Below are 22992 nucleotides of genomic sequence, written 5' to 3'. Positions count from 1 at the left end.
CTGGTAACCAGTACATTAATAATTTAAAATGGAAACATATCCTGAGCTTCTGTCACAATTAAATGATATTTCACACTCGTCACATTAAAAACCTGTTTATGGTGATAAGAGTAAAAACACCACAAAAACAAAACACACAGCTGTCCAGCTGATTCCCCAAAGCTTACATTCATGTTTTTACAGTAGCTACACCGTAAAATAACACTGGCGTATGTAGCTGCCAGCACTTTACTGTAATTTAACAGGGAAACTTGCTCCAGTGTGCAGCTTAAGTCATTAACAGAATTTCAGAATTGCCTCAACCAAGCAGTGAAGTTGCAGTTCATATCTCGTCTCATCTTGTCTTCCAGCTGTATTTTTTTAATCCCTTTTCGGTGCATTTAAAGGAATGTGAAATTATTCGAGTTCAAATTATTTTGAATTTCTTTTCAGTAGTTTCCTTATCAAATATCTGTGTAGGTAAAACTTTGATTCTAAGACACTCCTCACATTTTGGTACAGTGTGTTTTGCTGCACGCGCTCTATGTTCGGGCTTAAATGTGTGAATGTGTGCATTTCCCTGTGTGCTATCTGTTATCTGGTCAACCAGGAGCGTAGACGGTTAACTCCCAGTGTCAAAGACGAGATATCATCTCCATCGTCGAGGTTAAGAGGGGTGAAAGGGATGGAGGGATGAAGGGTTAGAATAGGCTCAAGAAAGAAGGAAATAGGGCGGCGTGAAGAAAGGAAAGAATTAATATGGGGACAGGTGAGTAGAAAGAGAGGGAGGGAGGTTTAAGACGGAGTGGGTTAGAATATAGAAGTACATTATTCAGTTTAGAGTGCAGAGATAACTAATGAAGGGTGAAAGAGGGGTTAAGGTTTAAGGATCAATGAGAGCGAGAGATGGGGGGGGGGGGGCGAGAGATTTTAAGAGGTAAAATTCAGATAGTGAAATTAGAATTGAGGAACAGGAAAGCGAGTGAGGTTAAGAGATAGAGGGATGACAGAGAGATAATATGAAGAAATGACAGTCAGCCATTGGCTCTGGGTTAAAATACAGTTTGTAGCCATGCTAGAGGCTTGGCTTTAGGGATGACCTGCCTGTGGTGGAGTAAGTCTGCCATTTTGAAATATCTCAACAGCTGTTTGATGGGTTGCTAATTTATTCATGCCCTCCGACTCTAGCTTTCCTCGAGCTCCATGAAGAGTCAGACTTTGTCGGCATTGTGGCTACATTTTCTGTTATATATCCTGCGCATATTTAACATCTCCAGCTCTTCGATTTATGGCTGTGAAAAACACAAACCCCGTCCATCTGCTGATCGAACCCTCTGTTTGCAAGAGGCAGCCAATCAGAAGAAAGCTGGCTAAAAGGAAGCATGGCTTTAAAGGGGGTGGAGCTAAAACAGCTTGCATGAACTCAGGAGCTTCACCGAGATCCATTATAAGATAAGTAAGGATTACATTAAACATAAATCATCCAAAGCTGCTTTGAATTAAAATACGAAGCTGAAAATGAGCACAGCAAGTCTCCTTTAACCACCGTCTGATGCAGGGGTGGGCAATTCCAGGCCCCGAGGGCCGGTGTCCTGCAGGTTTTAGATCTCACCTTTGGTCAACACACCTGAATCACATGATTAGTTCGTTACCAGGCCTCTGGAGAACTGCAGGAGCTAATTTAGCCATTTAAATCAGCTGTGTTGGTTCAAGGACACATCTAAAACCTGCAGGGACACCGGCCCTCGAGGCCTGGAGTTGCCCACCCCTGGTCTGATGGATTGCGGCCAAGTCTGATGCCCCTGATGTTCCTGTAAAATCAAAGCTTCATCAGCTTCAGTCACCAAACTTTTAGGATTTCTAAACTTTAAGGAAGTAGCCTAGTTCTCCCATTGGCTGCTAGGGGGAAGATATTTGTGGTTTGCATAATGGTCGTGAAAGACTCCAGCGACTCTCTTTATGAGAGTAACACAAGGCAAAACCTCATTGCTTGTTTTGGACAGTCTGAGTTAGAAGCTAAACGTTACAGTTGGGATGCCACGACTGGTGCCTCATTTTCAGCCATTGAATTACAGAGTATTGTTCACCGATCCGTTGCGGGTGCAGGTAAAACGGGGCTGACCTGTGCCCATTTGTCCCTCACTTGATACGTACTGTACTCTCACTCCGTCTGCTCCCTAACCTTCCTCCATATCTGCAGCCAGCAGACTCCCATGTCTCTCAGGAGGAGGGTGTCCCTGCAAGCTCACTGTCAATTTCACCTGTCAGTCACAATGCTTTAGAGTGATGATTTGGTTGTCATGTGTCCACCGGGCATGTCTTGTCAGCGAGTTTGATTCCCCTCAGAGTTCAGAAAGGAGCCTGGTGGAAGCTTGTTTTGTACAAACCCAATAAAACAAACATAAAACAAGCAAATATTTCAAGGAATATTTTTACGTTAACCTTTTTACATCTACCAGGTTACTGGTAGGTTTATGGTTTGGGTGGATTTTTGCTACATGCTAAACGAGTGCAGCTTCTGAAACTAGTAGATGTTATCTTTCAAGTCAAGACTCTTCCATCCATCCATCCTCTTCCAAAGACTAACTGCATGTTTTTGGATTTTGGGACACGGACACAGGGAGAGCATACCTGGGATATTAAACGGTTAAATAAAGGCCAATCAGAGTTGGACGTCGGATACTTGAAACGTTAAACTTGCTGCTCCTGCGTGGCTTCATTGGAGACTTACTATATGTCAGACAAACGAGAGTTCAATGTAGCTGAAAATCACTTCATCCTGTTACTTGTTTGTTTAGTCCAGCTGTTTGGGGGTTTTAGGATAACCGAGAACTGATTTGAGTTTGAAATGTCGTAAATTTTACTCATTATCTTAGAAAAGAGAAAAAATAAACACTCAAATTTAAACTCTCTACTCCTGCGTTGAGTTGGGTCTGGTTAATGTACAATTTTAAAAAGCCCTCAGTTCTCTGTAATGCCACCAATTGTAGCTCTGTTTTAATGATTAAAGAAATAGACAATGATTTCCCCATTCTGACACGCTGAAATGCTGCACTCTGCACTGTTGGAGAAGGTGTCTCATTCTGTCTCATGAATCCGTCCAGTTTGGTGACTTTTAGGCTACTGTAACACAAAGTAGTTCCCACTCTTACGTTTGCCAGGTCAAAACTCAACAGGAAAACTCGTTTGCAGTGAGAAGTTGTATTTCGTAAACTTGGGAGTCGATGCTCGTGAGCCAGCAGCAGGCTCTGCCCTCGTTTCAATCACCCACTCCTGATCTACACCACATATTCTAACTGACACACACACTCTGTCACACTCTCCTCTCCCATCTCCTTTCTCCAGCCTGCCTGCGATGTGTCTCTCCCCTCCTCCATTCCTGATGATTGATAGGCACGAGGCCCTAATCTAGAGGAACATTTCTCTGTGCTGTCCGGCTTGCTATCAGCCCAGCAGTTCTCCGTGCACCCAATGTGTGAGCCCACTGCAGGCCTGCCTGGTGCTGGTGGCTGGGACAGGATGTTGGCACGCTTGATTACCTGCCTATCAGATGCTTGGCCTCTTCTGCAACCACCACACTACAATCTGCATACCTTCCTCTCGCACAAAAATACACTCAGGCACATGATTGTGTTTAACGCACCAGGCCGCTCAATTGCCTCCATCCATGCCCATTTAGAACGGGGACAGCTACACTGCTTCAACCTCCGGTGGATACAGTTGGAACTCGGAGTAAAGTTCAAGACTTCCAAACTGTGTCACTGTAGTAAAGTGGACATAAAGGCTGATAACGCCGTAACTGCACGTTCACCTGCCGTCGCTTTATGAATATTCTGCCAGCTTTTTGTGCTATCTGTGGAGCGTCTGGGTACGCTGCTCAGTGCCCGTAATAAACAGATAAACAGATATAAGAGAACATATGTTATCACAAGAGATATTAAAACTGCAATAAATGGGATGTATAAATGCAATACTGATGGCTGACTAATAAATATTATAAGATGGCTTTTAAATGATATTTTCATGCAATGCAAACTACAGAAATCTATCCAAATTCATAGAATAACTTAGGAGTTGTTCTTTAATAATTTCATTCATAACGTACTACACACCAGCCCTCATGTCATGTATTTCACATTTAAGCATTGCTGCAGATCTTCTTTCAGGCATAGGATGAACCGAGGGGTCGGGTCGAGATCCTGAACAAGAATTAAAGCCCAAAAATGGGCTGATGCTCAAACATTATTCACTAATACTTCATAGGAACCATGCCAGATCGATCCATCATACTAGTAAAAACAAAAACAAATGTCAAGGCTTGTGAGGGTTTTTCCCCTCACTTTTTTTTGTTCTGCTCCACTGAGGCTGTAGCATGATGTAAAAAAGAAGCGTGGAGAGGAAAATCCCCGACACACTCGTCCTCTGCCTTCTGCTCATTTTCCCCATCCTTGCAATATCTCTCTCTTATCATGTCCTGTCTCTCTCTCTCTCTCTGTCTCCTCTGCAGTATCTCTTGCTCACCAGTTTCCTTCCTTTATTAGACAACAATCACTTGTTTTCCCAAGCAAGTGGTTTAGGGCGACCACTGCAACAACAGAAGCTAACAATATGGAAGAATTTACGTATATAACTTCGTATATTTTCAACATTTAATAGCACGGGGAATTTGCCCCACCCCATCTACCCTACAGCTTTGATTCTTAATGGGCCATTCAGTGCTGCATACTGGCTATAATTACTTTTTAAAATGAAAGTAAAACAAATATTGTACAGCTAAAACATGTTGGATTACAGCAGCAGAGCAGGAAGAATTCTGTAAAGGAAAAAAACAGCTTTCTGTCTCGGCTACCTTTTATTGCTTTAAAGTGACGTGGTTTTCTTGAAGCAGAAGGAATATAAAGTCAAGATTATGTAGGTCAGGCCAAAAATAAACGAATCATAAAGTCTTCTCACTCTCTGTGTCCAGGCTTCCTTTTCAGCCATTAAACACATATATTGCAGGAAGATGCTGTGGCAAACAGTATTTGTGTACTCAGTGAATCAGTGTTTTACATCCCTCCTCATGTTCCCTCTGTTTGTTCACTTCACTCAGCTGCTCTCCTGCTCCGTTTAATTGGCAAACCTCTAAATGACCCCGAGTGCGTCGAGCTGGTCTATCACTCTTTAACTTTTACTCGTCTTCTCTGCGCGCCCGTGCTGCCGATACCGGCCTGATTGAAATGTCCTTTTTTGCAGGAGCCAGAAGGAGTTGTTAAAGCAGACATGAATTAATGATTGAATTAATTATCGGAGTCACATACCGTACAATTAATTTTGTGGCTTTGCCTCAGTCTTTTCTCCTCTCCCCATCTGTGCATAGAGAATGTCAAGAAACATTTTCTAATTAATTTATGTGTGATTATCAGGGGTAGTTTCTGGAAGGTCTCCACTTTCAATTTGTGACAGGCTGCAACAGAGAGAGGGAGATGGCTGGGAGAGAATGAGGTGGGAGTGAATAAGGGACAGGCTATACTTGTGAAGTATGTGCCCTCACACACACACACACACACACACACACACACACACACACACACACACACACACACACACACACACACTTAGAGTTGAGGGTTTTTTCCTCCACATTACGGTTCTGCTTTAAAATTACTTCCAAGATGTCAGTCTTTCTCATCGAGTCATGACTCTCCAGTCGGTGTTTTGCTGTGGAGCAAATTGAACCATCTAACTAGTAATTTGAGAAATCTCTCTCTGTCTTTCCACCTGATTTTAGCTGATGCCATTCATACAATCCAACTTATCAGTTTGAGGTTAGTTATCTCATATATACTGGTTAAAAAATGTCCCCTGCGTTTCTTCCACAGTGACGTTAAACTGCATTTCTGACAGTTTCAGATTCAGAGGCGAGACGTGCACATACCTATGTGGCTCCTTTCAGTGGCACAAGCCATTCTTAATTGAAATATTAAATGACTCTGTAATAAATCCGCACATATTTTATTTGATAAGTACTTGGTGAAAAGTAGCCGATCAAATAATCACCTACTTTTGAACTCTAACGTGACGGTCTTGGAAATCCAATGACAGTCATCCCTGTTCTGCTCTGCAGCCTCTATGAGCCAGCAGCTCATAATTTTGTTTCTTTTGACTTCAGTTTCCTGAGCAAAGAGCTTCAGTCACTCACTCGTGTTGTGTTTGGATGTGAAATCTTTTATTATATTTCATACCTTTTTCTTTTTCTTTGAGAAAATTGCAACCCAGTCTGCCCATTCTGCAAATAACCCCAAAAACATATGTTACACTGACTCTCTACGAGCGGTGCACACATTTTATTTAAAAAAAGAGACAGAAATAGAACTGAAGATGATGACTCTATGGATGGAGACTCTGCTTACTCTACTGTGAGCAGTAGCAGACTAGCAGCAGCATCGAGCGCTCTATCTGTGTGTCTACACATCGAGGGCTTAAAACATGTCATTGAAGGCTAAACAGTACCTGACCTTTTAAAATGCACATCACATATCCAAGATGCGAACCTGGCGTGCAGACGATACGGACAAACGAACAGGCTTTTTTAGATTTCATTTCTCTAAATCAAAACAATAAATTATGAGCCGCATTGATGCTTCATTTGTTTTAATCACACTTAACAGGCGGCGTCTCGCAGCGCTCAGCAGCCTTTGAAAAATGGTGGATTTAGCTTCGATAACAGGAACGGGCCAGCCAGGCTGCAGCGAACGCCTCCATATGCTTTGACTCTCCATTTAAAATGAGCGGTGCTCATTAGAAAGAGCCCTGCATGATCGACACAGAGAGTCGTGGGTAAAAAGAGAGGGCCAGTGTTTTCCCAGCAGTTCACCGGGCCACTGGGGACCCCTGTGGTTAACCACACTAACAGCCATGCATGAGTTCATAAACATAAAATGGGTGTACCATATCATCAAGATATCATGTGTGTCAAAGCAACTTTCGACCTCAGGGTGACATTTGAATAAAGTTTGTTATCATTTCAGAATCTTAAAGGGAACCTGTTCTCTCCTTCTCTGTTCTAGTTCTGTGTTCTTTTGCTCGTACTAAATCAGACTCAGCTTTACTGTCCTTCCACCATCGACACAATATAAATGAAACACAGATTCCTCAGGTCCTGGTCAAAATGTCAGATAACGAGTTCAACATATATAAAACGAAACCTCACAAGGCAAAAGCTCAGGCTCCAAACACTTTGTTTCAGACAGTTTTTTTCTACTCTTGCAACTGTATGATGTCACAGAGTAGATAATGCTGATACTGGGATGTCAGCCACACAACTCAAAAGTCCCACCCGGCTTCTGTTTGTAGATTAAGCATAAAAATACTCAAGGTGTGGGAAAGTAGAGCTTTACCCACCATATTCACACACCAGATCGTAAGTGTGACAAGCTTCACCTAAAGGTAAAGCTGCTGATTTTAGAGTTACACACTTATCTCACTATTTGAGGTTGCTTATTTTTAGCTACTTGCATAAGCACACGCAGAAGAAGATCATCCTGCAGCTGGTATTTCAGAATCATTGTATAGTGATATTGTTGCAACATATTGTGATGGTTTACGGTGATTCCCACGCTGTCGGTGGGCGATCTTGTGACCGGTTGGATGATGCTGCTGCTCTTCTCTCAGACTGGCGCACAGAGATGGTTTATCAGCAATAAAACTTCCCAACAGTCAGGAGACTGAATTCCAAAATCAAGTCGTTGCATGTGAATGTCGGTATTCTTTGCATTCATTTGTCTCCACTGAGGTGGACGGTGTGGAGGACTCATCTCATCAGCAGTAGTCCTGTCACCCCCTTCGTCCTCTGAACAGAAAACTGCTTTATTCCCCCCCCTTCCACACACACACACACACACACACACACACACACACACACACACACACACACACACACACACACACACACACACACACAGTTTATCTTTCTTCGCATATTTGTGAATTTGCATGTTTGCTTCTTGCTCTTTTCTGGTGGTGTATGTATTTTGTAGATAAAAGTTCAGCAGTGCAGTTAAGAGAAATTAGTTGGGTAAACAGTGGTAAATGTCAATGATAAAGTTCTGTTGAAGCTCATCTGATTAGCGGGACTACGCAGGTGTCTTATCTTGCCTGTGCAACAGAGGGTAAAATGGAAATGATTGCGTGGTCCTGAGCAGTAGATGCCTATCCCAGAAATGTCTATCTGCTGCTGAGCTGAGCCTGCTGGACTCCAGGGACCCAGGGGTGCAGCGTGGAAGATCATGGAGAGAAAGAGAAAAGGACGCGCAATCAGGTCATGCTTCTTGTAAGATTGAGGTCTTTTATCAGCCAGCTTTATAAATGACAGGAGTGGCCATTAATGAGAAAAGCTGGAGAGAATTCATTGAACTGAAATTGAATTTTTGAGAAAAACGCTCACCACATAAAGGTGACTCAATCAATATGTATTTTTCATTCATGTAAACGTCTAATGTGGTGCCATATGTAGGATGTGATTTGATGCATACTGACGTCATTCATTCAGGACGGCCTACTCTTTGTAGAAGATGCAATCATGGAAGATCCCAGCACTCACCTGCATCTAACTGGCTTATATCTGAAAAACACCACTATATGACACAATACAATATGTTAGAGGTAATTTTTCACCACTGTTTCATAATCAATACAGACTATTTGGTGAGGGGGGATACCACGTTTCCCTTGCATACATGCATAACCTTTTACAAAGAAAAAGCTTCAGTCAAACAAAGATTGTCGTTTCTGTCAGCTAATAATTTATATTTGGTGGTTCATTTGTGTTCTCTGGCTTCTCCACCCATTTACGTAGATAAAGGCAAGACTGATATGACTATGATATACAGATATGACATTGTTTAGGACTGACACAGCATGAAAGGAGGAGCCGGGGTGCAAAGTGGCTTGCAGTGACGTACGGTTGGAGGCAGGCTCAAGTAGCTTAAATAAAGCTTCCTTTGAGATTTGCCAACTGGGTATGTAGAGTAGAATCAGCTGAGCCTGCTTGAACTAACATGGTGCTTTTTAAACATTTATGTTTAGATTGTACTCAGGTTTAGTGCTGTATAATAGTTGATTGTCAGCTGTCTCTGTGTTCAGTATGTATTTCTTTCTGCAGTCTGCACTCAGTTCCTCAGGTTGGTGGTCCAGCACATGGCTCTCTGGGGACTTGAAATGCATTCTGTATTGTTTTCAACCTGCAGACTTGGCAGACAAAGTAATGATTTAACACTTTGTGTAAACACAGAGCACAGGCCCCATTCGTTTTTCTAATACTAACCAAACTGAAGTATTTGCTGTGTGTTTCCCATAAGGGCCGAAGCGAGAACAGTGTAAGGAAGGGGAGGTGTTGGGATTTGTCATTCAGCAGAGGTTAAACCCCACCTATTAGTGCGGGGTCGGAGCAGCACGCAGATAAAGATTTCCTGTTGTATGGTGTCAAAAAATCAATGGCTCTGGTGCGATGTGCTCATTTGATATCAACAATAGTCTTTTTAAAAATCAATTAGGCCGGATAGAGAAGAACATCAGTGTAGGGTTACACCTTTCTCTTTTCACCACTTATTCTTCACTGATATCCAGTAAGGGCAGGCTGTTTGTTGAGGATACTCGGTCCCTCGGATGAGCAGGTACAGTGCTCTCATGTGGCTTTGCTTTTTCTTTTTTTGATCATTTCCCATTATGTAAAATGATAATATATGAAAGTCACAGAATAAACTAGAAAGATATTCTGTTTAACAACTTGTTTGTGTGAAAGAAAGGCTTCCCTTGAACCAGAGTAATTTTTAGCTGTTGGGAATCTAAATTTAAGGGGACAGGGCTCAGTAGAAAATCTAGTCATTCACAGTCATGCAGTAATTATAATGATCAGGCATAATATTATAACCACTGGCAGGTGAAGAGAATTACACTGATTATCTCTTCATCAGGGCAATTGTAAGTGGGTGGGATATATTATGCAGTGAAAGTGAAAAAATTTCCTCAAAGTTAATGTTAGAAGCAGGAAAAATAGGCGTAAGTACTTGAGTAAATTTGGTGAGAGCCAAGTTGTGATGTTTGGGTCAGAATATCGCCAAAGCTTGAGCTTTGTGGGGTGTTCCCGATCTTCAGCGGTCAGTATGTGAGTGTGGGAACGGTGTGAAGCAGCTAAAGGGTCACGTGTCAGGTCTCATTGATGCATGTGGGAAGAGAATCACACAGATGAGCTTGATGCTAAGTTAATGCTGGTTCTGATAGAACGGTTTCAGAGCATCGCAGTTTGCTGCACATAGAGCTGCATATCTGCAGACCAGTCAGGGTGCCCATCCCCTGTACCAACAGTGGGCACGGGAGCATCACAACTAGGCCACAGAGTAACGGAAGAAGGTGGCCTGGTCTGATGAATCCCATTTCCTTTGACTGGGGAACACCTGGCATCAGGCTCAACTATGGGAAAAAGGAAGCGGGTCCTGTGATGCTTTAGCCAACCTTCTGACATGTATCACCTAACTAAGCATTGTTGCAGGTGTACACGCACGGGAATAATGTGATTCCCTGAAATGGAACAAAGACAGTTCAGGATTGGTTTGGTATTAGACAGGTGGTCATAATGTTAAGCCTGATCCATGTGTATCAAAATGTAGCAGATCATTTTAAATTAGACCTTATATAATTTCTAGCACTGTAATTTTTTTCCTTGGTAGCTTTGCATGATTAACAGTTCAAAATGATTCCTCTTTGTATTATCCTAGGGCCAATTCAGCCCCTCGCTCTCTCTGCTGTCCCAAAAAACCTGTTTTAGCTCTTAGCCATTTAAGAACACTTTCTTCTGATTGGCACCCCTCATCATCATCAGAGAATTTAAACAGCCATAGCTATTACCATATAAGGACACCCCCCCCGTCGGTGACATTGTAAAGATTCAATGGTATAAAAACTCATTGTGAAACCAGCATTTCTTCAGTTTGGGCCTCCAATACAACTAAAAGCCACCCCTCAAGTTATTGTTTCCAAAACAGGAAAGAAATGAACGGACTGGAAACTTCTGAAGTATCTTATTAAACTCTGATGCCTTGGAGCCAGCAAAATCTGCTTCCCCATCTCTGGGCGAGAGTTCTGTTTTGGATCCTTCCCAAAGTTGTGGACAGTTTCCACTAAGTAAGCATTTAATAATAATATGACATATCATTTAAGATAACAGCCCACCTGCAGGTTTAATTAATTTTCCTTCCAAGCTGAATATACCTGAAGATGTATCAACAATTAATCTAACCAGCTGAGCATAGAAGAACACGTTTGTTCCTCGTACTTTTTTCCCAGCAAATGAATCTTACAAAAAAAAGTAATAAAATGAACGAGCAACATTAAAGACTTGATGGATTCACAATCACTTCAGATTTGTTTGGTTTTTTTTCCTTCAAATGTTTAGTGTTTGTGAGGTATGTGGCACCGTTTTAAGCTTTATCTCTTTAAAACATGAAAGATGAGCTCAATATAAAGCCATGAGTCAGTGTTACATTCACTGACCTTTGCGGACTAAAGCATGTCTAACCAATAACTTCATCAAGGCAGCCATAAACCTTCCACCCCTCCCAAATTAATCACCGCTAAATCTTTAACGATATGTGCTAAACAATCTCAGCTGCTGCCTCGGGCATTATGGCCCGGGACTGAAATCTTTGAATGCTTCTGTCTTTTTAACACATACATGCCTTCTGTGAGAGTGATGAGGATGGGGGGAATCCTCTCATTTATTGACCAACAGGCTTTTTCACCTTTCAGTCATCAATGAAGTCAACAATAGATGGTGCCGTCTTTTATGGTTTTAATCATCTTTATATTGTACATACATCAATATCAAACTCATTAGCAAATCTGTAAACTGTAATAACGCTGATTTGTGTAATTTCCATCGACAACACGCTGATTAAACTGTCGGGACGACAAGAAAAGCAGCACTGATCCATAAATCCTGTAACGACATAATCAAAACTGTCCTGCTCTCTTCTAACGGCTGCCTGCCACCTTCAGCTCGGCTCGCTGTCTCACCATTATTCTGTGCGTCCTCTCCCTCCCCTCACTCATCGGTTAATTGCGTTAGTCATTTCATTAATGACGGACTGATTGTTTTATTGTGTTGGCTCGTCAAAGAGGTCTGGACGCCCCAGTGGTTGCTGAAGCGTCCGTATTGATAAGCTTTTGTGTGGGTAGCTGGTGACAGGGGCTGTATTGGTGTGTGCATGCTGGATGTGTGTACCTGTGTGTATCCTGTGTGTATGTGTGTGTGTGTGGAAGAAAAAGCGAGCGTGTGTGTGTGTGTGTCAGCTAAATGAGTGGGGCAGCATGGATACTGAGAAGCTGGTTGATATTGATAACGAGCCCTTCCAGGCCTGTGTTTTTTTGGAATGGGTCATCCAACAAAATAAGTGTGTGTGTGTGTGTGTGTGTGTGTGTGTGTGTGTGTGTGTGTGTGTGTGTGTGTGTGTGTGTGTGTGTGTGTGGACTACAATGTGGGGTAGTATCATGTGGAGCAGAAAGTGTAATAGCAGCGAGTACCGCCATATTGATAAGGAGCGGTGGGTTATTATGCAGGTCTGTGGTGGGCAGGAAGTGTAATTAACAGGGATTAGGATTGTAGGAGGCCTCATGTTACCCCAGTGAAGACAGCTAACCTGTTGGGATTAGTGAGAAGCACTCATTAGTGGAGTGAACCGATAGGACTTTCTCTCAAATGAAAAGGCAGTGTTTTTTTAAACAGAATCATCACTGATGCTAACTATAGTTAACAAGTTACATTCACTTGGTTTCCATTAATGTTGTATATTGGTAAAAACACAGAATCGAGGCTTTTACCTGTGAAAGATACCCAGTGGGAAGATTTCCTAGAAGGAAATCTTTTACATCAATTTTAAAAAGCTGTAATTACCACTGGCTGGCAAGATTTAATGTGCTACTACAACTAGCATGTGCCAGTAATGGACCAACAAGCCTTTTGCACCTTTTGCTGCCATTAAACAGCAAAATGCTGTGAGTTTAGATGATAATGTAACAAACATGAGAACTATGCAAAGTCAAAGATTTACGCCAGCCACAATCAATACACCCTAACTCTTATTTAAAAAAGCCAAACACCGATTTCTTTCCACTATTTCATATAGAACTGAGGTTTATTTTTGGCAGTAGCATGGGCTCATGCATGTCCATGCACATAAAAGCATGTCCATGCATGTCCATGCACATAAAAGCATGTCCATGCACATATAAGGGTACACACCCACATTTTCCAAGAATTGAATAAATAACACTTTTTACTGACTGACCAGCGAGCTATCCTTCCTGTGAACAAACTCCCAGTCCGTTATATTAACCTCCATTTGGCGATAAGCTCTGCAGGTTTGGTGAGCTTGGCATTTTGAGTTCTGCCTCCCTTTTTCCTACTTGGCCATACTGCACTTTTTGTGAGAGGAGTAAGTTCCTTTTTTTCCTTTTTATCTTATGTAAGCCTCACCTTTGTCCACCATTTCTGATCATGCCATTATGTCATTGATCTTAATGTTTGATAGCAAACAGAACAACAGTTGGCTAGCTTGCTGTTGGCTCAGTAGACCCCAGCTCTCACTCCTTTAGATCTTTAAAACAATGCTCCTTTTCTTTTGTTGGGTGGAGTTTCCACAGTTTCTCCATTTTCTCCACCATCCACTCTTTCAGTTACCCGGGGGTACCTACTGACAGCTGCTGCAGAAAACTAAAGTCTCACCCTCTTCCTCTTTTGGTTGTGTAACTGAGCTTTCATTTTCTTTGACGAGCATGCACCCGGTGGCAGGCAGAATCACATAATTTAACAATGAACATGGCAGCGGGGTCCCCTAATCGTGTAATCAACGTGACTTCACAGTAAGCCAAAGCGTTAAAAAAAGTGTCATATTTAATGGGACTTTTTGCCCTTTTTTGTCTGCTACTTGTGAGGCAGTGTATTTGATTTATCTCTGCACATCAATCATGCAGATCCTATAAACCATTTAGACAGTTAGTTTAACCTCGACCCCGTCACAACATCAAAAGCTAACATGAAAGGAAATGTTGGAACATGTTGAGGCTGAATACCTGACAACGTGATGCTTGTGTTGGCCTTGTTTATAAGTTAATATCTGCATTGGCTTACTAAGGTCAAATGCTCATGACGTTTCACAATTAGGGTCAGCAGAGCTGGTCAGCCTGATAAGCGTTCCATGTGGTTGGGATTGGCCAATGGCTCAAAGAGTGGCTGGACATTGATGGAGTGGTGAGATAAGGAAGAGGTCAAAGTGACCAAACTGAGGCCCCACTGGGTGATAGGAGATTACTGGACTTCAGACTCTGCTGCCAGGAGGACAGACTGAGGACTCATTTTTGGCTCAGCATCAGATTTCAAAACGGGAAATCTCATGTCCAAAGAGAATCTGACACCTGTCTTGTGTCTCAAGTCCAGACCAGCTATACTTTGTAGCTTCAGACTCTATGTGCGTGATCCCAGTAAAGACTCGAGACACCCAGCGTGCTTGTGACAGTGTTTTTATTTAAATGTGCTTTTCTCAGTCACTAAGTCCATCGTCCTGACAGCTTTCCAGCTGTCTCCACCTGTCCTCCCTTCCTCCAGGTCTCAGCATCACTGAAATAGAAGAGTGTAATTACTGAATTGCTCCCAGCTGCAATGCCAGCCTCCCCCTCAAGCCCACTGCACCACCCCTCCTCTGCAGTGGACCTGCAGACCACACCCACCCACCTGAGGCTGGAGAGCCATGCGGCCAAGCCCAAGAGGTAATAGCGAAGAGAGTCAACCGCCGAATTGATGGCCAGACACTCCTTCTCCACCGTGCTGTATCTGGTCTCTCTGACAGCTTCCGGCTGATTTACACAACAGGGCGGTCAGCCCCCTTAACTGCTGGGACAAAACCGCCCCAAGCCCTTTGTTCAAGGCATCCGTCTGCAGGATAAAACGGAGGGAAAAGTTAGGTGTGGTGCAGCAGCTCCCCACAGAGATCCTACTTCACGTCACCTGGCACTGTTCTGTCCACTGGACCCGATCTGGGGCACCCTTTCAGCTGAGATCACTCAAGGCGCTGGTCAGCTCTGCAAAACCAGGCACAAACCAGCGGTAGTAATCAGCCACACCCACCACTTCCCTTTTTGTATTGGGGTGTGGGAAAGAAATGATGGCTGTTGTTTTCCCAACCTGTGGGTGCACCTGCCTACCTCCCAAGTGGTACCCCAAATATTGTACCTTCCTCTGTCCAACTGCACACTTCTTTGGGTTGGTCGGGAGCCCAGCCTACCTCAGGGACTCCAGGACCACGGCCACCTGCTGCATATGCTCCGCCCAAGTGTTAGTGTCGATGATAATATCATCCAAGTGGGCAGCAGCATTTGCAGGTTGTGGACGCAACAACTGAGGTGCTGGAAAGTGGCCTGGGGCACCTCCCACACTGCAAACAACAGAGGGTCTAACCAGCGATCCCAGTTGAGTTCATCCTCATGAATGAACTTCTGAACTTCCACCAGCCCGTCAGTCTGAGGATGGTAGACGATGGTCCAAACAGAGTTAATGCCCAGTAATTTGTACAGCTCTTTTTAGTGTGTGAGACATAAACTATGTGGCCTGGTCAGTCAGTATTTCTTTTGGGATGTCAACTTAGGAGATGACCAGAAATACTGCCTACGCCACACTCTTTGCAGAAATGATATGCAGCGGCATTGCTTCGGGATATTGTGTTACATTATCCACCAGAACTAATACAATCCAAGTGTACTCAATCCAAGTGGCCCAATGAGGTCCATGCCAATGCGCTCAAACGTGACCTTCATTAATGGTAACAGGTGCAAAAGATTTTTTGGAATCAGCGACTGGTTAACCAGCTGACACTCCATAAAATCGGGCCATGAATCGATCCAGAGGTTTTCGTGTCCCACAAGCCCTACCATGGGGCTGTAATGAGCCGCCTGGAAAATAATTTCCTGGCGACTTTCAGGCATCAACAACTGGGTCGTCCCTCTTCCTAGGGTGTCATCCCGCTCTAGTGGGGTCTCCTGTGGAGTGAACCACTGGAGCCAGAAGGGGCTTACAAGAAGTCCCTGCCGTCTCCTTGTCCCCAGAGACAGCATCAAACAACCCTGCGTCATCGCGTGCAGCGCAGGCACCACACGCCGCTAAAGGTCGTGAGCACATCCCTACGCACTGCTCTAAAGGTTATTAAACCTCGGCCAATCTGTCCCCAGAATTAAGGGACAGATTGTTAGGCGTCGGCTAACTGCAGCCGTTAGTTGTTTAACCATTTTGTCCTTAAATTTGATCTGCAGCGGCACTGTGGGATATTTGTGAAAGTCCCCTCCTGACGTTGACCCACTCTGCCTCCAACAATGCCCCAAACCAGGGTTTGGTGTAGGGGTGGGTTTTTATAATCGATTCATCGATTAAAATCGATTCTGGCTTGGATAATGTAAAATCGATTCATTAAAATCCTGAATCGATTTTTTTAATATAAATTTATTTTGCCCGAAATGCCAGAATCTCTGGTGACATCTCACAAAATTTCAAGAACCACCAAACAGTTAAGACAGTAAATGAGAGCAGGAACACGGATTCTGCACATAGACTTAAACACACAGCGCGACCCGCGGATCAGAATCAGTGAGATGTCGCCTTTCTCACGGTCGGGGCTGAAAGCCGACAGCTCGCTGATTCTGATCTGTCGGCGGGTCCGCGCTTTGTGTTCACGCCCTTTATGAGCAGATTCTAAAGCTGTTAGTTTGATGTCTCTCCAAACAATATTGACCGAACCAGCAGCAGAAGAAGATCCAAACGCTTCACATAAACATCGTCATGAATTCACTCTGACTTTTACTGTTTTGCTTCCACTGCCATGCACAGCTCTCTCTCTCTCTCTCTCTCTCTCTCTCTCTCTCTCTCTCTGTACTTCAAGAACAGTTTCCCTTTCTGCATTATTCGCTTGCTTGTTACACAAGTCTACTGTTGTTTACAGCGCTGTCAGCCGCTGTTTTTATCCCTTTTACATTCTTCCAAAAAGAAAACCTAATTTCTGCTGTTCAATACTGAACAAATTTAAACTTTTTAAAATTATTCAAAATGCAAAACGCTTAACCGTGTCTCTAATAAAACCGCTGTAACTTCAGAGGTAATGTTCATATGTTGATTAATGGTTTTCTTTCGTTTTTGATGTACTGCAGAATATTTTTATAAAATCTAGGCCAGGAAAATCACCTTCATGTTTTTCTGTGTTTTATCTTCAGCTACTTTGACACAAAGGCATCTGCTGTGACGCTCACACCTTTGATAAAGTCTTGCGAGTGTCAGCTTCCTTTTTATTGATACAAAAATATGTAAATGTACTGATCTGAATTATAATATTTCTGACTGTCAAAATTTCCCAGATTTAAATCGAATCGAATCGAATTAAATCGAATTAAATCGAATCGTGGATCGAATCGATTCGGGACCTTGTGAATCGGAATTGAATCGATTCTAGAAATCAGTGACGATACCCAGCTCTAGTTTGGTGCATGTAGCCCAAATTTTAAGCACTATTTAACTCGCAGTGAATCAGTTAGAACTAGAGTTAAGCTGCAGTTTAGTCACATGTTGAATATGCGTTTTTTTTTTCAGAATGTTGTCTGGATGCCAAAATATGAACAAATTCTATATAAAAGGGTAGGTGTGACCCTGAATCTGAACCTAAGCAGGTCACTGGTAACCTGGTGGATGTTAAGAGATTAAAAAAAGAACCCGAGTCACACAATAAAAAATTCAGCCCAACCTGACCCAAGCACAGCAGGTCGGGCCAGCTCCTGTTGCGTCTGGCATCAGGCATCAGTATCACACTCTTCTGTTCACAGGGGCAGAAGAACGAGAAAGCACGGCTGGTTGTGGTGTGTTTTCTGAGTGCACAACCTGAGGTTGATAAAACTGATACCATCAGTTACTATTGAATGTTCTCAGTATAGCACCTGTGTGTTATTCGTCATACTGGGCTGAGTCTAATTGCAACTCTGAGCTCTGAGTTAAGAGAAAAACACCACTTCCTGTGCGCCTTTGCCACAAAACTCTCTTTCACAGCAAAAACAATATCTCCAACCGCTCCTTGGCTTGTAAGGACTCATTTCATTGAATTAACGTCTACTTTTTTTTCTTTCTCCAAACCGCACTTCTTCCTGCTTTTTTCCCTCCCCCTCCATAACCCCAAACCCACCAACATCACCTCCTTCACCCACTCACCCACCCCCAACCGGCTGTGGGAAAGCCATTTTATCAGCGTCTGTCCGTTGTTCTCTGGTGGGGATAGATACAGAGAAGATAGATGAGTGTTTTGACATGGAGAGTGTTAGACAAACACTCTTATCAGGCCCGCCACTTTAGACCGACCCCCCCCCCCCGAAACAGCTCTTGGTTGAGCTGAGGGGGAGCTGGAGAGGAGGGCAGGCAGATTTTGTATGTATTTTGATCAGAGAAGTAGGTGGACGGTTATAACAAGAGAACTCCTCAATAAGCAGACCGCAGGGCTGCTTGTGTAACTGCTGCTGTTAATCCCATCTAGTCAGAGTTCCCGTTACAGCACTCACTTGCAGTCTCGTTCATTTATCCTCAGATGTTCAGAGACTCCTCTAAACGAGAGACTCTCACAGTCCGAGCTGTCTCTAAGTTTTTAAATAGATGGTTCAGTCCTCCGTGCCTGCCGGCTATCTGCCTCTATCTAGGCTGCAGCGGGCTCAGACCACAGCTGTCACTGCCATCCTTCTGCACTTATCTTTTCACTTTGAGGAAGTGCACAAGAAGTTTCCCCTGTTTGAACCGGCCAGGACAGAAAGCACTGTGCTTGTATCAAACTCCCCCTGCTGTTGAGCTGCTGACAGTATTTTCTGTTTGGGCTGAGCTCCTCTGAGGGTTCAGGTCAAGTTCAAGCCACATGCTGATTGAGTTTTTTGTCTTTTGAGCCACCGATACGGCCTGCACTGTGGCACTGACCCTCAAAGCTTTTCTGATGAATGGTGAGTTCAAGGTTTTTACATCATGCTCCCGATGAAGAGACCTCTTCATGATCTCTTCGGCACATGAATATTTAAACCACTCTGGGCTTATTTAATGTTATTTCCTCCTCTGTTTCCCACCTGCTTCCCAGATGACCTGGAGCTAAGTGATGAAGGTGGCGACAGCAGTGTGCTGACAGTAAGAGACCTCTCTCCAGACACAGTATGGGGCCCCTACCCAGGAATCGTCCAATCACAGAGCAGCACCGATGAGCAGGAGACCGAGGTAAGAGCTCGTCCAGTGTGGTTACCACGGCTTAAAGTTCTCTGGCACTGTGCTGAATTTCCAGCATGGAGCTGTTTAAGATTTAAATATAGAATTATGTCTATGGTAACGATTCCTGTGTATTTTACTGTGTTTGCACTGCTTAGCAAAGTGTTGGCTTAACCGCCGTCTCTGCAACATGAAAGCACGAGTAAACTTTGTGTAGCATGGACGGCTCAGAGACCAACAGAGGATTGATCATTTAAAAGTTTAAACGCTAGACGTGATATTCTTTATGACTTTGTTATGTTTGGATTTGGATACAATAAATCTACCAGACTATGTTTTCCTGCTAAAATAATGAATATTGAATTTTTGTGGCTCTAAAGCAACTTTCAAGTTGATGTGAGAACTCACATTAAGCAGGTTGAATTTCTCAGATGGTTGCTACCACAGCCTACCATCTAGTTTATTACATGGAGCTTTGTTTTTAGCATCGTTGGACACTGAAGTCGGAGATCATCAGGCAGGTTACGCAGGAACAGGTCCAGTATTGGAGTATTTTATCCAGTAGTGTGAAGACCTCATACGCTGTCAGCTACTAGGATTTTTGTCCAGTGAGATAAATGAAAAAAGTCCTCGTCCAGTCCTGAGCTTCTCAGGGTTCCTGAAGGCTCTTTATTGTGGCTACAGTAACACTACGATTAATGTGGGCTGTCCTCATATAGTTAACCTTAGTGAAAGCGGTCTTAGTCAACTAGTTTGTGATTGTGTTGCTGGTCCCGGGACATCTGTGGTGGCAGCAAGCAGCCTAGCCTTATTCTCTTTCAGTGCCACTTTTGCTGATGTCATGCAGCAGAGTTGATGTTTTATAGGCTCATTATTCCAGTTGTCTGTTTTCTGCAGTGTACCAATGTTAATAATGGAGCCAAGCCTGCAAGCTACATCAGTCAGGCTTCCCTTTCCTCATGTCGTGTTCACAGCTTCCCACTTTGGCGGCTTATTTAAACTGCAACCACCACCAGCTTGGGCATCAAACTGTATTCAGCTGCTGTAATAAATCTTTCTTTTTAAAAGTTGAGCTGTCCAAATAAATAAACATTATTTCTCAGCCAAAGCTCAAATCTAATTTTCTTTTAAATTAATAGAAATAATTTGCCTTTTGGTTGCAATATGTTGTTATAGAACTCTGAAACCATCTAAGCCTAAGTGATTATTGGATTTAAAGTTTAAAGTTAGAGTTTCAGCATGCTGATCTATACCACCTCTGCACTGTAACACAGAGCTGAGGGCAAACCAGGGTGAAGTGAAACACTACAGAGAAACCTGACTGAAGGGATTTCCACTGGTCAGGTCAGAGGTCAGATGGTTGCAGACAATGAGTACAAATCTTATCATGTGTGAGACAGTGGTTGGAAATGAAAACAGCCATGTGTGCAATGTATTTATGTGTGTGTGTGTTCCTTGGGAACAGTGTGTGGGACCGGATGGAGCCCTATCAGAGGATGGGTTTGTGCATCATGCGCAAGTCCATCTTAATCATATGATACTGATGCTGGGAGAGGCTTCCTGGCATGGAACGCACTCTTATACGAACACTAAGCCTCACACACACACAGGGTTGTACGCACACAGCCATTCCCTGCCCAAAATTCTTGTACTGATTGATTGATTTTTGTGGCTTGATCTTCAGTTTTTTCTCAGCTTTTAAAGGCGTCAGGTTAGCCCATTTTGTGCGCATCTGCATCCAAACCAGTTTCTCATCAGTCCACAAAAAGACTCCCGTTCAAATTTAGATGGAGTTTATACCACACATCCTGGCCTTTCTCCATCAGAGTCCTATCCTCTTCCATCCTCTCCCCTCTTCTCCTCCCTGCCCTCCCCAGACGTCCGCCTGTCTTTTATCTCCACATGGCGCCATCCTCCTGGACAACAAACCCCAGTGATTGATTCCCGCTTGATAGGCTCTCATTTCTAAGATTTCGTTTATTATCAGTGTGGTTCTGAGTGTACAGATAGATGTTTGTGTGTGTGTGTGCGCGCGCGCGCTCTAACACTCTCACATACACACACATACACGCTCACCCATCACCTTTTGTTCCTCCCCTCCCCTTCCGCTGCCCATACTGTCCTATTCCTCCTCTAAACTGTATAGTCTTTTTCTGTTCTTCTGAGGTCTTGGCATTCATATGGAAAGCATCTCGTCCTGACTCTTAAAAACTCATTTTCTCCCTCTTCTTCCTCATTTTCTGTCCCCACTCCTCCCCTCTCCCCCCTTCCTATCTGCGGACTAAAGGAGTGAGGAGACGGACCTTCGGTATCTGCTGGAGATAGTGGCCGTAATCTCACATTCCTCCTGTGTTTCTCCCCCTGTCACTCCATTCCCCCCTCCACCCCCGCCCTCTATCCAACCCTCAATCCTTCCCCGCCTCCCTCCCTCCTGGGTCAGCAGGGGTCAGGGCTATCCTCCTTAGTCTGTTGGGGAGGAGAAATCTGCTCATCTTCTTCTGCTCTGCCAAAGTGTGAGCCTAAAACACTTTCAATGCTAATGATAAACTCATTTCACATAGCTTTTATTTGAATTTATGAATTAAAAAACGGCACAGTTTTCATGGCTTTTATCATTTAAATGTATCTTTTCACCCCGATCTGCTGGCCAACATCAGGGTTTTAGATGTGAGTTTGGGTCTGAAAGTGCATACTAACTAATAATGAATCTGGGTTAGCCTACAGCCTCTTAGTTGTTAGGATCTCTCTGTCAAATCTATGTAAAACAGTTGGAATCTCTAGCAGGATATATATCAGTGTTTTGAGATATTTTGAGTATTTTGAGAGCAAAATGTCAGTTTTGAAAGACAAATATTGTTCCTTAAATAGTGCGTTCCCTCATAAAGGTTATGTGGGTTGCACTGTATACCACTCACATAACTTCAGTGTTTGATGTTAAAGCTTCCTTCCAAGATAAACTAGTTCCCTGTGTCATGTGCACTAATCCACCTCCAAATCATCTCAAATGTCAGCTTTTGAAGTATTTCCTCATTAGCTTCAACTAATCGTCACGTTATCATCGCTGTTGCTATAGATGAAGTATTTTTGTTACAAAACAAACAAGGACGCTTCATCAATAACAGAGATCACATTGGATGTGTCACAGGTTTACTGGATATTGTTTGAACTTCTAACTAACCCCCCCCCCCCCCCCCCCCCCCCCCCCCCCCCAAAAAAAAGTGATTAACAGAAAATGTGAAAACTGTTTAATATTGTGTTGTCTTATTCTTACAGTAGGCCTTTGACTTTCGGTGTAATTTATTCCCAGATAATAGAAAGGGACCAAAGTTTTCCACAATTCCTCCATTCTCTAATGCGTCCTGGTGGTTTCTGTATAAGAATAAAATAATATTTTTATGATAAAATACCAAACAAAAGTAAAACTTTCACTTTTCATTCTTCCGGATTAAATAAACGGGTCAAAATGACGTGTGTGAGTTCCCCTCTTCAGGGCAATTTACAAATGTCGTGCTGTTTCCTAAACTCAGGGGCAGTCAGTTTGTTTCAGTATCAAATACAAAAATAAATAACTAAAACATAGGACATGCTTTTCTTTTTTTCAGCGCAGTTCATGGAAGTTGTGTGTCGCAAACATTAGTAAGTCAGTTTGTAAGACTAAATATACTTTTCCTCATATTTTGTGTGTGAGACAGAAACTCATATTGCAACTGAGTCTGCTCACC

At 43.2% G+C, this 22992-nt stretch overlaps 1 protein-coding gene across 1 annotated transcript in view; it reads left to right on the top strand.

Annotated features, from left to right (window-relative positions):
- zfpm1 (zinc finger protein, FOG family member 1) overlaps window positions 1–22992 on the top strand; it is a 105320-nt gene that overhangs the window by 58020 nt on the left and 24308 nt on the right. Inside the window, exon 4 of the mRNA XM_004566190.4 lies at window positions 19149–19282. Within this exon, the coding sequence (XP_004566247.2) occupies window positions 19149–19282 (134 nt within the window). The remainder of the gene's footprint in view (window positions 1–19148; window positions 19283–22992) is intronic.

Source organism: Maylandia zebra, linkage group LG7, assembly GCF_041146795.1.
Source record: "Maylandia zebra isolate NMK-2024a linkage group LG7, Mzebra_GT3a, whole genome shotgun sequence".
NCBI lineage: Eukaryota > Metazoa > Chordata > Actinopteri > Cichliformes > Cichlidae > Maylandia > Maylandia zebra.
This window is presented reverse-complemented; position numbering and strand designations above follow the sequence as displayed.